The sequence below is a fragment of the Haliotis cracherodii genome, unplaced genomic scaffold (genome assembly GCF_022045235.1).
Source record: "Haliotis cracherodii isolate W230 unplaced genomic scaffold, xgHalCrac1.p SCAF_1, whole genome shotgun sequence".
Classification (NCBI taxonomy): Eukaryota; Metazoa; Mollusca; class Gastropoda; order Lepetellida; family Haliotidae; genus Haliotis; species Haliotis cracherodii.
This window is the reverse complement of record NW_027266264.1, coordinates 17206816-17224219: the sequence shown is the minus strand read 5'-3', so window position 1 is coordinate 17224219 and position 17404 is coordinate 17206816. Positions and strand designations below refer to the sequence as shown.

Here is a 17404-nt window from a genome sequence, read left to right as displayed (position 1 = left end):
ATTTCGGCAAGCAAATATTGTATGCTTCGACTATTACTTCGGCAGGAACAAAGTCTTCTTCTAAAGCCACGCGAACCTTGTTACAACCAGGCATCGAAAGTCCCTGCAGGATGGATCGCAGACCTTTATCGTCGTCTGTCTAAAACAAAACTTTAACAATCAATTCTTGCCCTGGGAGAACAATGAATGATGAAGATGACTTATGTTTCTATAAAACACATTTCAGAAATATATTTTGATAATCATTTCCTTCTCTTCGTAAATGTTAACACATATTTGCGATACTACTAGAATACAAATAGTATCTATTGAAAAATATTGGAAAAGATGCCTTGCTATTAATTTGTACAGTGGCATGTCGTTACGTCGGCTGTGTAAATTGTATGATACGTTAATTAATTGATGATATTTTGCCTGATATTGTCACGAAACATCGTACAACCGACAATCTAGCATACTCTCTCTACGAAAGAGCGTCATAAAAACTCTTGCTCAAATGTTTTTGATCAGGGTTACAGCATTCAAGGCCTCAGTAAAGCTTTCAAAAGATTTATGGCATACCCATGGAGGTCATTTCTAAATTTGACGCACCAGTGACAAAAAATATATATGTCCGAGGCAAGTCTATATTTTAACTTATACCATATCTTGTTCAGGTGAACAGCTGACTGCATAAACAAACGCTTATCATTTTTTACGATTACAGAAATTGTTTTGTCGCTTTTATTAGCATTCATTCTGAAACAGTTTCCATTGGCCACTCGTTATATCCATTGAGCAAATTGTTTGAAACATTTAACCTTGGATAAATTAAGGATATTTGGCTATTTGTTATTGTCAAATAGCATGTGTTCTCATGGACTGAGCATGTAAAGAGTGTTAGTCACGAGATGAGACAAGCATAGGAAGATCTTCTGCAGCTCACCTGAAAGTTCCTGGAACATGATGTTAGGTAATACATGAAAGGTAAAAACACACACAGTTTCTTCATAAACCCAGAGGTTTCAGAGGAGCAGCGACAATACAGGAAACCTGGGCCAATAGGGTTACGGGGAGGTGAAAATGCATGTGCCAAACTACTTAATTTGTTTGAAATACATACTAATAATTGGATACAATGTTTTTGTTTTTTCATAAATATCAAAATAGACGACTGCTATGCCACAGTCATATTTACCTGATCACCGTGATCCCCAGTACAATTCATGGAAAGCAGTTACTCAGAATTATTTCTTTTCTTATTAAAAATGATAAAATAAATAATGATAGTAATTAGACAAATGGATACAAAGTGATGTTTAATACCTCATCAGGCTTTGAAGTAATTAGATTAATTGGATAACCAAGCGTTGTTTATGAACAGTTCACAAGCGGTAAGACTTTTTCTCAGATGTTGGCTTTGTATGGGAGGTCTGGTATGCATAGTTTGGTGAATATCCTTTCATAAAATCACTTTAAAATATATAGGGTTAACTCTGGCATAACTTTGCATATGGTTTTGCACAAAATTGGATTTTCGATTGATTTCAAATACCCTATTTCTAACAAGTACCATGACAAAGTGTTTGAATTTCTTAAAATTCAACTTTTACTTCATAGTCAATCAGGGTGTTATGAAAATCTTCTGAAAATACAGCTAAGGAGCTGACATTGTGGCAAATAATCTAGTTTTCTTGTTTTCGAAGTTTCATGAAAACCTTAATTCATTATCAATTAGGGTGTTCTAAAATCCTCAGACAATCTCTGTTACAAACGCTTTAGTTTTCATTGAAATGAGCTTCTTTGTCGACAATTTTCAATTTTTTAAAATGTTAAGTTTACTTCTTTGTAAAAGTGATATTGAAATGCTCAGTACACATTTGGAAGGAGGGGTCTTTTGTTGCAGTACAAACAAACGAACGGACATATGTGAAACAACCGTAACATTAATATAAGCCGCAAAACCCTTTCCACATTCATAAGAAATCTCTGCCAAAAGATGTACAATTATAGAATTCCATATAATTGTTTGAGACGTTGAATATGTACTCACGTGTTATCTTTGATTGGGCATTGGTTGTATTCAATATTTATTTCAACTCTTTTAAGTCCAGGCTATCTAGGTATTTTTAAACCAAAGGGACCTTTTCTAAAAAACAAAACAAAAACAAACGCCTTCAAATGCTGTGTCACCTTCTGATAGCATCACATACACACGTTAAGTTAAAATGTATTCTTGACGTGGCACTTTGGGGCATTATTTAATGTGGTAGTGTTCAACTATGTATGCATGCTGTTAGTAAGTCAAGACATGTCAAGAAATAATAGTTCGCAAGCTTGAAAGTCTACATTAGGTAATTACGTACATATTATAGATATATTACCATGCGTATTTGTACGCAACCAACTCCAAACTAATTTAGTTTGCATATATTACGCATAATTGCAGCGCTTATAAAGAGTACTAATATTCATAAATTTAATTATTGCATGCTATGGCTAGTTGAATGATTTAACACTGAAACCGAACTACATGTTCTGCCTCCACTCAAAGGGAAAACATTCTTATAGTCAACAACATATAGGGAAACATTAATAAGGTATTCTATCCTAAACAAAGAAAAAATCAAATCGGGCCATGACAAGAAATAGTTTAGGTGCACAGTTGGTAGATAGTATGGCTTGACTTGCCTGCGCATGTGTTTGTGACGGGTGCCACCGGTGGGGCTAACGGTGGTACATGAGCATACATATTTACATTCAATAGATATACAAGCAGGATGACAGAACTGGAAATTATGTTTATCGGAGTATGTTTAAAAAGTCCATTAAAAATTTTTGAAAGATTCTTTAATTTTTCCCAGTCTGGGGTAACAACAATTTTTTTTTATTTGTACATATTTGGCCACTCGTTGATTGCTTTGGGAATGTACATAATTCGCTAATGGAGAAGATTCGAGATAATTTTCAAAAGATAAAGTTTTTTTTAATTCTTTGTAGTACAAATCTATTGAATTTTCCAAAATACAGCTGCGCCAGTTTTGCAAATATTGATATTTATAAATAGTCCTTTTACGAACCATTACCAAGAACATATGGATGGGTTATCAAACAATTCAGTAAGTCCACAATCATTAAGTAGCTTTTTCACGAAACTAATCTCATATGAGTTTAGCAACAACATGGGTGTCCATTATAAGTGATAAACTGGAATCAAATGTTTGTTAGTTTTGGGGTTTTCTTATTTGTTGCAATTATATGCCAAATTATGATGATGAGTTTATACATGATTCTTTTCCAAATTTACTGTAGACCTAGAACTTTGGCATTTAGTAACGGAGACCGGTTGCAATTTTCAGAAATTTGAAAGTATGTAGTTTCAAATTCCCAAACCAATCGGGACCAAATGCAGATAACATACAATCGAGAGTGGATATCCTATTGTGTATGAATTCTACACAAAATGTTAGGAGTAAACAATAGATACTAGTCCGTAACATCACTTGCAATTTGGTGGTATCTTAAGTATTCCCTCGTCGATGCAGCTGATGAGAGATAGACGTTGTATGTTAATTAGTTTAATGTGTTTTGTTATTTAATTGTCCTTGACGTGTGTCATTTCAAGCTAAGGCCATCTACCTGAGCTCAGTTTACTTTTAATCTCCTTTAAAGGATTGGTAATCCCCCGACGCCTGACCCTTTGTTAATTTGGCCTGATCGCGTCGGATTAAACTGAAGCCTGATATGGGGAACTTTGATTCAGGGCCAAAATATGATTTCTAAAGCATTTCGTAGAGTTGGATACAACTGTGACGTGTATTATTTCTCTCATTCTTCATTATGTTTGTTGTCATAGAGATATAATTTCATATTGCACATGATTGCACATTTACTTCCTATTAAATAGTGAATATTTACACTGGTATCCTATAAGTCTGAGATGTCTGTGTTCACGGTAAGACGCACTTATAACTCAAGTAGTCCACATCAGCAGGCATCTTCACTGATCCAACATGGGCTTGTACTTCTGTTTAAGTATATGTATTGATTCCTTATGCTATTTTATATAAATTCGTTATAAAAAAAGAAAAGAGAATATATGGAAATCAACTTCTTTATTATGAGGAACACAACGTTTCCGAGTACATGCTTACTCGTTGTACAAAGACCAACACTTGTTATAGGTCATGACACTGCTGTAGGCGATGTGACAGAATCTGCTGAAAGCTATTGTTAAATCAACTTCCAAGCTATGCTCGTCGGTTTGACATGCGGCGCCTGTAAACCATTGTGATGTCTTTGTTTCAGGGTATTCTTTAATTGGTATTTAGGCACGTCGCGTCTGCTGGGTGTATACATTAAACCAATTAAAACAAACATTATTCAACAAGGAGGGATAATTGGTGGATTTATGCTGCACATTTGGTTGGTTATACTACCTTACAGTGAAATGAGTAGCAGTAACGCCCCTTGGAATCCGTTACTTTATAGGTATGACACAATCTGTGTGGTCATTAGTTGTATCTGAACACGTGGTGGGACCGGAACACACATCCCCACAGGGACATAGTGTATGTGAAGTGAAATGGCTGACGTAGGATTGGTAATATTCATGGGACTCCTGGGTGAGTAAAACACTGTTGTAGACTACATTGCAGGTCATATTTTCAACACGTGTCTGGCGAACGTTTAAGACAGAAAACAAATACATTTTCCAAGTAGTAGTCTTCTAAGGTCCCTTTTCTTGATCTCCAGCAGTAGCATGCACGGGTAGTTAGCTGGACAAGGAACAAGGATCCTTGATAATCTAATATGCATTTGAATCTTGCGATCTTACACTTTCTTGTTCTCATTGACTTAGATAGTGGTTTGTCTTTATCATAAGCATGTGTTATATGAATCACCATCGAATAAGGAAGAGAAATTATGGATGTCTACTTCCTTATTATGAGTAACACATCGTTTCGGAGTATATGCTTACTACTTCATAAAGTGACTTTTTCAAATCGATTATTTCGTTATGTTCAAGATGAAAATCTTGAGGTTCACAACCACTAATGTTATAAGTGTCAGGTACAGGTAGTTAAAATCATCGATATGTGCAACTGAACTGAAGTACTTATTAAATGCTTCAGACCTTTCCGAATCTGAAAAAGCGGTTGGCATACTTGAAACACCAGTGACCAAACGGAGTACAGTTGTTTTTGTACCAGAATCCTCCATAATATATCTTCCAATAGTTATTTTCTTTGGATACAGTTGATAAAAAAACTCATCTAAATTACAATGGAAGCTCTCTTGTGCTTGTTTTCGGAGATTTTTAACAGTATTTCTTTGTTTTGTGTACGTTATGTATGAAGCAATTTGGATTGTTGGATAGTGTTGCCTTTTTACATAATGACTGACTGCTGTACCTTATGTATGAAGTAATTTGTATTGTTGGATAGTTTCGCCTTTTTACATAATGACTGACTTCTGTACCTTATGTATGAAGTAATTTGTATTGTTGGATAGTTTCGCCTTTTTACATAATGACTGACTTTTGTACCTTTTGTATGAAGTAATTTGGATTGTTGGATAGTTTCGCCTTTTAACATAATGACTGACTTCTGTACCTTATGTATGAAGTAATTTGTATTGTTGGATAGTTTCGCCTTTTTACATTATTACTGACTTCTGTACCTTATGTATGAAGTAATTTGGATTGTTGGATAGTTTCGCCTTTTTACATAATGACTGACTTCTGTACCTTATGTATGAAGTAATTTGTATTGTTGGATAGTTTCGCCTTTTTACATAATGACTGACTTTTGTACCTTATGTATGAAGTAATTTGGATTGTTGGATAGTTTCGCCTTTTTACATAATGACTGACTGCTGATGTTAGTGCGTCACAAACTTCACTGACCAGTTTTTTCCCCATTCTGTGCCGCACCAAAGGACTCTAAATTCAACGATTAAGACACCGGATTTTCCTCTACATAACCTCGACAGAAAACATATGTTCAAAACAAAATCTTCTTGAACCTAAAAAACCCATTTATCAATATACAACAAAATACGGTTTTATAGAATTTAATTTTGGAGAACGCTGGCTAGTTCTTTTGTTGTTTCGTCAGAAAGATAATGTTGTATTTTATTATATCAATGTGCGGTATAGAGTAAAGACACATTTTCATATTTCTCTACAGTGGCAGGAATCCATGGCAACAAGAAAGAACTGCTGGACAAGCTGTTTACTCGTTACAAGAGTGAAGTGCGGCCAATCTGTGGAGCGGACACTCCTATAGAGGTCAAAGTTGGCATCGCTATCAGACAGATCATGGAGCTGGTTAGTAGACAGCTAATCCACATCGGGTCTTGTTGGTCTGTGATCAGATTTATCATGGGCTGGTTAGTAGACAGCTAATCCACATCGGGTCTTGTTGGTCTGTAATAAGATAGATCATGGGGCAGGTTAGTAGACAGTTAATGCACAACATGTCTTGTTGGTCTGTAATCAGATAGATCATGGGGCAGGTTAGTGAACAGTTAATGCACATTAGGTCTTGTTAGTCTGTAATCAGATATATTATGGGGCTGGTTAGTAGATATTTAATGCATATCAGGTTTTGTTGGTCTGAAATCAGATAGATTATGGGGCTGGTTAGTAGACAGTTAATGCACATTAGGTCTTGTTGGACAGCAAGTCATGTTTATTTACTTTGTTCTTTTGTGCATTTACTGATCAGGACATCCGATTCAAAAATGGTCAACGAGGGAGAATTATCCATCGACACAGTTTCCTTTGGGTGTTAAAGGCAAACTAGTGGTGGAAATTAATGAATGGATCTCTGAGAATCAGTGGTATCATCAGGTGTGCTCAGACATAGCACGTGCTGCCCTACTCCCGGAAATCAATCACAAGTCAGTTATTATCATCATGTTGTGAACGAATGTAAAGTGAACGACATATTTTGATTCCACATGTCCAAGTGTTATACGTTGTGGCAGTATAACGAGGGGATTATGTGGTTTTATGCGACCCGCGTAAGTTTTCATATCACAAGCCAGAGTCTAGTGGTATAAAACCTAACTAGGGTGCATAAAACCACGTATACCCCGAGTATTCAACATTATGACAAGGGGCTAAGATATAAGATGCGATACATGTATGGGGTGGTGCGCCCGTCAATTATCAGAATCAAGAAAATATATAATTCAAAAGCCACATACGTGTTCCATTTCCCCTTGATAGGTTTCCAGAAAAAATGTGAAAGCCTTAGGGATATATACACTCACAACAATGTCGAAACAAAACAGTAGTGATGGGAAGTGAACAACCAAACTTATATACGTCTTTGTGGAAGACAAAATGTATGGCAAGTGTGTAAGCTAAATTGACGGTTGTATCCGTGTTTGATTGGTAATATAAGGATTTCAATACAAAAGATTTTGAAACCTTTAAATTGGGATCGTGACGTTTCACCTTTTGATAAAAACATTATAACCAACACCAACACTGTGTGAAGATGTTGTTAAACAATTGTCAGAGAAGGTTGTTATTACTCCTAGTTTACAATAGAAACCATGCTCATAAACATATACATTTGTAATTAAAACCTGTTCAAACACAGTTTTCTCGAATTCCCTGTCGCCATCATAATATAGATGCACCTTTGCTTCTGTTACAGGATGAACCCAAACAGATATTGACACTCAACGCCTGGATCCGATTGGTTAGTACTGCTGTTACACTATTTATCAACCATTCAAGTTGATATGGGGTTCTTCTGTTAACCTTATCTCACACGAACTGCCCATTGTTACCTGTTTTACCTGTGCGATCACTGTTCGAGAAGCGACTGGTTTCTACACTCTATACACACAACACACGGACACCAAGCCTTGTCCCAGTGTGAAGAAGAATCATCTGCTGTCATAGGTTTATATTTGTGTTTATCATAACATGTTTGTTGTAGAACTGGTATGACTGTCAGATGACCTGGAACGCCAGCGAGTACGGGGGCATCTCACAACTTGTCCTCCCCTATGCAAAAGTATGGACCCCGGATATTACTCTATATGACAAGTGAGTGAGATACACGTTAGTCCTTTTTGTAACGCTGTCACTCATATTGACCAATGAGGATTCCGGGTAACAATAAAGAGGCGACTAAATGGATTATGTTATCAGGCCCGGTGACTTGGTTGATTTCATGGTAGTGTATCCCAAATGCCTGAGTCGATGTTTATTGTGGCAATTACTGGATTGTCTGGTTCAGACCGTCGTCATATAGCTGAAATATTGCTGAGTGCGGTGTTAAACAACAAATAAACACCCCCCCCCCAAAAAAAAAAAATAAAAAAAATAAATAAAATAAATAAAAATAATAATAAATAAATAAATATAATATAAAAAATAAAAAAATAAAAAAATAAATAAATATATATTTATAAAAAAAATAAAAAAATACTTAACAAATAATTAATCAAGCAACCATCGATTGACCACCATGTCTCCAAACCCCTCTAAGTGCCCACGACCCTGCGTGATCTATGTGTTGCCATAACAAACATAACAATTCTCCTGGATTCTCCCCCAGTGCTGGAGACGAGCTTATTGGCCTGAAGGACTACAGGCCGACCTTCACCTCAGACGGCGCCGCCAGCTACAACTTCCCTACCGTCATCGAAAGCCTCTGTCCCGTCGACGTCACCTACTTCCCCTTCGATGGCCAAACATGCGCCCTTCGGTTCGGTTCCTGGGCCTTCAATGGCCACCAGATAAACATCACCATCGGCCCCAAGGCAGGGGACATGTCCGACTACAAGGTCAACACGGAGTGGGAGCTGCTAAGTGTCCCAGGGGTGCGGCACGAGCAGTTCTACAGCTGCTGCCCAGAACCCTACCCTGACGTGACGTTCTACGTCTCTCTGCGACGTAAGCCGTTCTTCTACGTAGTGAACCTGTTGTTCCCCTGTATACTGATCTCCGCTGTGGGTCTGCTTGGCTTCCTGCTACCCCCAGACGCCGGGGAGAAGGTGGCGCTTGAGATCACGGTGTTGCTGTCTCTGTCAGTGTTCATGCTGCTTGTCGCCCAGTCGTTACCGCCAACGTCGGACAACTTCCCCTACATAGGTATGTTCTCAATACACATGTTCTCAATACACTATCCAGTCTCAATTAATTAAAAGGGCTTCGGATTCACACATTGTACCCATGTGGGGAATCGAACCCAGACCTTCGGCGTTACGAGCGAAAACTTTAACCACCAAACTCATTCAGCCTGATTTGAGACAACTAAATACTTCATCCTTCCACAGGAATCTACTTCTGCGTGGTCCTGCTGCTGGTGACCCTCTCGACGGCCCTCACAGTGACCGTGCTCAACGTGCACTTCAGAGGCCAGCATGGCGTCCCAGTTCCTCGCTGGATCAGGAAGCTATTTCTTGGAACTCTTTCGTGGTTCCTGTGTGTGAAGAAAGAACCATCAGTGTACCCAGTGACGACAACGGACGTCTACATCAACGGCCATAGGGTAAGATACGTCTACTTTATGATCGCAATCTTATATTTTAACTATGAATTCAAAGAGTTATTTTTCCAAAATCCAATGAATTTTGACGGCTATAGGAAACTTGATTTACTTAAAAATACCAATATTACCAACATACCAATATACTCATATCATAATAGTTAAATATAAGAGATGTATGAATTCTGACGAGGTAGCTTTGAAATACTACGTCTTTGTAGAAAGAAAATAAGTAGTTCTTGGATTATAATGCACAAAACGACTCTTACAATACTAATATAAATTCAACTGATATAAGAATACAAAGGAATCCTTAACGGTGTAGATGTTTGGGTAGCGACACGTTCAGTTCAAGTTGGTCTCCGGGAGCTCCTCGAGTTTCGTCCGTTGTCTGTCAGCAGCATACAGGTGCTTGTCGGTTTCACCAGAGTCGGCAGCGTCTGCTACATGCTTCCATTTCCTTCACCATCAAACTGACAGCAGTCAATGTAACACCCATTGTTATAAGCCTACATAACCCCATGTAGCCACTCACTTCAATGTACTTCTGACAGCTTCTATTCTACTGATGTTTGTATTTTCAATGACGGTTTCAAGCAAACCGTGTATTTTTTATTCGATGAATACACACTGGTTCATGTCAACGGCCAGGCAAAAGAAAGTAGACACCCATGTTCGAAGCCTGCTTAAAATGAAACAAACAAGGAATGTTCACCCGCTGGGGATGTATTTGATGCGAGTCTCATAGTTATGTTTTAAACCTGAAGTTTGCAGTGTTTCGGCGACTGTTTTGAGCCCAGTAACGTTTTGATGTAATGTTTTGGTCACTCCCAATGTTCAAGTGTATGCTCTCTTTTGCCCAGTAGATTACACTGTAGATGGACGTGTAAAGGTTAACATACACTTTCCATTATTTCAGAACCATTTCAACATGTTAAAACAAAAGGAAGTGGCTAATTTCGAATCTCTCAAAACTGCTGTGTCCGACCAACAGCAGCTACTGCCCTTGGAAAAAGTGATGCAAGAACAGCTGTCAGTTCTCAAGGAGATCAACAGGCGGGACATCGACAAACAAGAAGCCGAGGTCATTAATGAGGAGTGGAAGAAGGTGGCAGTCGTGATGGACAGATTGTTCCTTGTCTTATTCTTCATTGCAACTGTAGCTTGTACTTTGGCGGTTCTACTGCCGAGTATCTTACAATGATCCCTGTTGTTGAGTGAATTAGAAGATATACAGTAAACTACGGTTAAGACGAACTCAAAGGGACTGCTAATCTTAGTTCGTTATAACCGTAGTTCGTTATAAGCATATATACAGCAATGGCCAGGACCAAAAAATATATTCGTTATACCCGTCAGTTCGTTATAAGCGTGTTCGTTATAACCGTAGTTTGCTGTATATATGTTTTCAAAATAGAGCCGATAGAATGTACGTCTGCGTGACATAACAACTCCTGTATCTATAACTATGTAATGTATAAAAGTACATTTGCATTTGTATATATTTTTATTCGCCCTTAATGTTGCTATACTTATTGCGAGAGAGAGCGAGGGAGAGAGAGAAAAAGACTGCATGTGTTCACGTGCGTGTTAATACCTACACCTGTATCACCTCAACTATGCTATGTATTTATATCAAGGTACATTTGTATTTCTTCTTTTTCGCCTTTAATGTCTATATATACTCTACCACAAAAGTTCCTGTGACATTGAATAAGATTTAATGCAAAGTTTATTTTACCAAATCTGAAACAATTTCGGTTTGTGTTCAAATGGTTTAATTTGCCATACTGTCTTCAGAAAATGCGTGATTTCATAAAATAAACATGAACATGCCAAAATGTCAATTTACAAATCAATAGCGTGTGTGTCCACCTCTGGTTGCGATGCAAGCAACACATCTTCGTCTCATGGAATGGACCAGGCGTCGCACAAAGTCCTGTTGGATATATATCCATATCTGCTGGAGCATGTTTCGACGTTCCTGGAGTGTCTGTGGAACATGTGGTTGACGTCGAAGGCGCCGATCCATCTCATCCCACATTTGCTCGATTGGTGAGAGATCAGGGGAGCGAGCCGGTCAGGTAATGACATTCACGTTGTTCTGTTGAAGGGAATCCTGAACAAGTCGAGCAATATGAGTCCGGGCGTTGTAATGTCTGGGCCATGACGACGCAAAAACGGTAGAACAGCGCCGATGATCTCGTCGCGGTAGCGCTGTCCATTGAGATTTCCCTCTACCACTATCAAACGGGTCCTCTGTCTTGCTGTAATCCCACCCCATACCATAACGCTGCCGTCACCAAAAATATTTTCTTCCATGACACAATGATTGACGTAACGTTCACCTCGACGTCGGCACACTCGAATCCGTCCATCGCTGTGGCTGAGGTGAAAACGAGACTCGTCAGTGAATAGAACTTGCCCCCACTGCATGGCCGTCCTGCGTAGACGCTGTCTGCACCACTGTAGACGTGCTTATCGGTGGTTTCCTGTCAAAATGGGACGTCTCGCGGGTCTTCTGGCGACAATACCTACACATCTGAGGCGACGACGTACGGTTTGTGAAGATATTCGTCGAAGGCCAGGAATGCTTCTTGCAGTCACTGTTGCTGGCTGGAATCGATTTCGTAGGTGTGTTGTTCGAATCCAGTTGTCGTGTCGATTATTGGTTACGCGATGGTCTCTGACTGCATTCGTCTGTTGCCAACGTTGCCACCAAATGGTGTTTCTATGAACGTTAAATTGTCTTGCAACATCACTTTGACTTGATCCTGCTTCAAGCATACCAATGGCTCGCAGACGCTCATTTTCCGACAGGCGTGGCATTTCGTAATGTTGAATAATTGCGTAATTTTGTTGTGTTTCTGAGTGGCTGTTGTCAGCACGATGCTAAACAATGAATATGGAATCCCGTCAGCGCACATGTTTTTATACCCATTCTTCGGTAGTGAAATGCATGGGGCTTGCATAAAAGTCAACTTTTGCATGGAATGCATGCTTTTCTGTAGCAGTTGCGTTTTTGTGACTTTATTCCATACATGTACTACAATATTGAAAACCAAACTTTACTTGTTTGAAAAATACACTAAAATATTGGTGTCACAGGAACTTTTGTTATTGAGTATTTATGACATCAGATCTTGGTTTGATAGTTTGTAATGTTATGATCACTTCTTGACACAGTTTGTGTTCGACATAAAGACCCCCTGGTTTATGGTGATCGGTAGTGATCACTGGTAGTGATCTCAGTGGAAGGCCAAACATGCTGTGCCGGCAGCCACACAAGGTATGCCTACCTACCTTCCAAATGGGGATGGCCTTTGCACGTCGTCGAGTGACTGTTTAGAAAAAATGTTTTCACTATTGTTTGTCATCATCTACAATAATTAATCGTTTACCAATGTGTCACCTGTCCTGGTATTAATGTATGTCAGGTTGCTTCTGGTACATGAAAAATGTTTTGTTTTACAAATGGAGTTGGTTTTTTCTATGACTTTTACTACGCACTAGTCATAACATGAAATGTATGTGGGGAAAGACTAATTTTGAAAGACTTTGTAAAAACCACGTTGTGACATGTTTAATTACATTCATAACTTTGCGTGTCTGTTCATAAAGAAAACATACATGAATAACACTATTGAATCAACAAGATATATTTACTGGGCGCAAGATATATATTTCCCGTACTGGTGGCTTATCGTAGACATTTAAAAGGTAACTCTTGGGCTCTAGTAGTGGACAAGAACAGTGTGATGAAAATGGCTATATTGAAATATGCTGATACCACGTCTGTCTTGATACGATATATAATCATAATTATATATCAACCTTTCACAAAAAGCATGCATGCTTACATACATATCTCTAACACCCCGGGAAAGCGAAACGTAGGAAAACCAAACACATACAATGGCTGTAGAGATAAACTTGCTTAACAATAAACAATTAATGCTTTAAATGAACAAAACAGGATTAATCACATGCTTAGATTACCTCAATCCCATTAAATTCAGATACAAATTCTCGCTACCGCCGAGGACATCCGATTACATTTTCGCGAACTTTGACCGACCAATGAAATGACTAACAGGAAGTCGACATTAGCCACTAAGAAAGCAGCTTTCTTGAGCTTTGCGGCACTAGTTTCAAACTGGGGATTTCCATTCCAGACTATGATTTTAACGTATTTTGAATTGTCATACAGCTCATAACAGAAGTTTTGTTTAAAGCTTTAGACGTTGCATGATTAGAAAAGATATTCCGCTAACAATGTAACATAATGTGAATATTTTATTTTTGTTGTTACAACGTGTTTGAATTGTTATCTATCGCGTAGTTGTCCGATTTTCGGGCACGAATGTTGAAACTACATAATTTCGTTTATTCGACATACTTGTTAATCCGACATAATCATATGCAACCAACCATGTCGGATTAACGGAACTTGACTGTACAACAAATAAGTAAGTCCTGCTCACATTTATCATCTAAGCTTCTGAGTAAATTTTAAACTAAGTCACTGGCGGTGAGAGCGCCTGACATCCATGCATAATATCATAAATCTCAAACCTTTTAGGATAAAAACATGTATGGCAGCCAGTTTCACCCGAAATTGTACCCCGAAGTTAAATACGTCTGTGATACCTGCTCTTCAAATACAGTAGGCCATATATGGGTCCATTACACTTTTATGTCGTGGTGTTCAGTACACCTACATAATGGTAGTAACATGAATGGCAAGGTGGCAACTTGAAGGCCGCTGTCTGAAAGTGAGTGAGTAGGGTTTTACGCCGCTTTTAGCAAAATTCCACCAATATCACGGTTGGGGACACCAGAAATAGGCTTCACACATTGTGCCTATGTGGAGAATCGAACCCGGGCCTTCGGCGTGGCGAGCGAACGATTTAACCACTAGGCTACCCCACCGCCCCACGCTGTCTGAGAGTCAAGTCCCGACTAACTTTTAAGTACCACCACAATCTCTGTCAAAACTGCCTCGTATTGACAGCACTTACTTTACTCGGGAGAACAATAAGACTTGTTTAAACTCCCTTCTAAAACCAGGAGGCACGGGTGGCCCTATCGTCTAAGGCGCCGCGATTCGCTGAGATAATCGGGGTGAACCAGGATTCGAACCCACAATCATAGGTTTCTGGCGTGGCCAAGGGACGCAACTCTGCACAGCGAATCGCAGCGCCTTAGACGACTGGGCCATCCGTGGCCCCGGTCGGTGCTAAAACTTGGGATTGCGTCGCTGTAGTTGACTAGGAGTAGCAAAAGAAAAACCAAAGCAAAACAAGTGCTTTCGTTCAGAATTAATAAATATTACACCCAACTTAACCTACATATGTTCAACACATGTACTTCTCATTTGTTTCTTTTAGTAAATGTCGAAACATTTTACTATATTATTGCAACATAAACTGTATTTATCGAAAAGGTGTGTTGTTAAACACTGTACAAAGGTCAATCGAGAATGCTTCTATGAAGATTTCAAAGTGCGTCATACAACTCTTGCTCAAACGTTCTTTGATCAGGATTTCAACATTCAATGCCTCAGTAAGGCTTTCAAAAAGTTTTCAATATGACGCATCAGTTCAGGTGACCAACTGACATGCCTTTGCATGTGTTTGTGGGGTAACCTTTTCGCAAACACATATCATCACTAATTGATAGTGATTAAACACATGATACATGTAGTAGAACGGACTCTCAGCAGAGATTGCTTATGATTATCAAAGTTATTTTGTCGCTTTTATTTGCAACATTATTCTGAAACAGTGTGCATTGGCATACCGTTATGGGCAAAGAAAATCCTTCCTTGATTGTATTAAGGATTATGGTCAATCTTTGAAACGGGGATTTGGTGGTATATTTTACTCGGTATATTTGCTGGACCCAGCAACATACCTCTCTTTGTGCGGAGTTTACGGGGCTTTGGGAGTAAAGTCAAAAGTTGAGAGTACTGATTTATGGTTTCGGCAGATATCTTCCTCGGTTATACTGGGCTAAGCCGTGGCATTATTTGATCTGACGCTTATACCAAGTATACTTAGAAGTTGACAGATGACAAAGTAGACACAATTTATAGATAACAACTTCTTTATTTACTGTAAAGGCGACGTTTCGGTAGATCCTTAGACCGTTGTCGATCAAGGTTAAATAATGAACATGGTACAAAATATATATAGTAGGTGGGGGATTGCATACATGAGAGATTAACGAGTAGGTTGATCCCACTCCTAATATGAACCCCATCCTATATAATCGTGTCTGGACCAGAAAATCCAGTGATTGACATCACGAACATCGATCCACGCAATTGGCATCGATGACATACATCAACCAAGTCAGCTAGCCTGACCACTCGATCCCGTTAGTCGCCTTTAAGGAAAGCATGGGTTGCTGAAGACCTATTCTACCCCGGATCTCCACGGGTATTTGAAAATATTTTTCTTATGTAAATAGCCCAAGATATACAATCTATTTTATCCAGTCCGTAGTTCTTAAGACACGTTTGTTTAGGTAATAGATTCTTGTTCATAGCAAGTAGTTCTTGTTGTAGAGTCCCCTTCATTTTAGGGGCTGAGATTTTTTTTCTTTATAAAAGAGAGCTGAAATTTCTTTTTACGGCACATTTCAAATTGAACCTATGTTCACTGAAACATAATACAGATCGCCCAAACACAACCGAAACAGTTTGCGGAGTAATGCACGTGCTATAATACCCAGATTAGTGGAACTTGAGTTTGAAGTGAATTTTTTTCTTCACTTGCAGCATGCCAACCGACAAAGTTACGGATATATAAGAAACGATGTACTGTTCATTCACAACCAAACCGTTGGATAGTGACACATAACATGCTGAGATACAGTACAAATGAAAGAACAAGTCACTGATACATCAAAGAGCGACGCATGACGATGTCGCCAGGAGTTTTGGCTGTAGCTACGCTCATGGTCGTTAGAGGCACACTGGACAGACGCCGGACGGGCCTAGGAGTGGCAGACATCGTGTCCCTTACACCCAGGAAAACGCTACATCTGAGGAATATTATCATCAAGGTGACGTCATCAGCTGCAACTGTCATCCTGTCAGTCACTGGACAGTGTCCAGATGACTGTGTCGGTACTGTCCAAGGGTGTCCAAGGGTGCCCTCGGTTGGTATTTCAGGTGGACGACGCAAGACAAAACTCAGGGGTGAAGCTTAATTGAGTGAGTATGCGTTTACGCCGCTTTTAGCAATATTCCAGCAATATCACGGCGGGGGACACCAGAAATGGGCTTCACACATTGTACCCATGTCGGGAATCGAGCCGACCAGTCCTTGTTTAGCCCCTGAATGTCGAGCGCCCGAGAGGGTAACAACAAGTACCATCTTTTAACGTCTTTTGGTATGACACGGCCGGGGATCGAACCCTGGGCCTTGCGCTCTCCGGGCGGACGCTCTACCATTAGACCAGGAGGCGGTCTTCGACTAATAACACTACACCTCTCTTGTGTACCCCTGAACTGCACATTCCGAAATCAAAGTCTACTATATCTATTAGATTGCACCTACATTGTGTAAAGTGTAACAAAATAAACTACATGGAGGCAGGCACACAGATGGGGCAGGATACCCTCACCTCTTCACATACACCTGGTATCATTACTAATTGAGAGTGATTAATGCTAAAGTCGAAATTGTACAACAGAATCTGCATTTTGCAGAGGTTTCTTATTATTATGGAAATGTCGCTGTTATTAGGAATAAAAGAATTACGTACTTGGGTTTACAGATCCACCAAATTGAGACTTCTGCGAACAATCACTCACGAAGTGTGTTTACTACCATGAGCAGTGGACAAACAAAACAAAAATACATCAGTTTGACTTGACATTACAAGAATGCACATTT

The 17404-nt window shown here is 39.2% G+C and overlaps 1 protein-coding gene across 1 annotated transcript; it reads left to right on the top strand.

Moving 5' to 3' along the window:
• Positions 1 to 4564: 4564 nt before the first annotated feature.
• LOC139454423 (neuronal acetylcholine receptor subunit alpha-10-like) lies at positions 4565 to 10701 on the top strand. Its single transcript, XM_071236126.1, has 7 exons — positions 4565 to 4604; positions 6171 to 6310; positions 7653 to 7697; positions 7941 to 8050; positions 8565 to 9100; positions 9286 to 9500; positions 10417 to 10701. The coding sequence occupies exons 1-7, from the start codon at positions 4565 to 4567 to the stop codon at positions 10699 to 10701; spliced, it is 1371 nt and encodes a 456-aa protein (XP_071092227.1).
• Positions 10702 to 17404: the final 6703 nt, after the last annotated feature.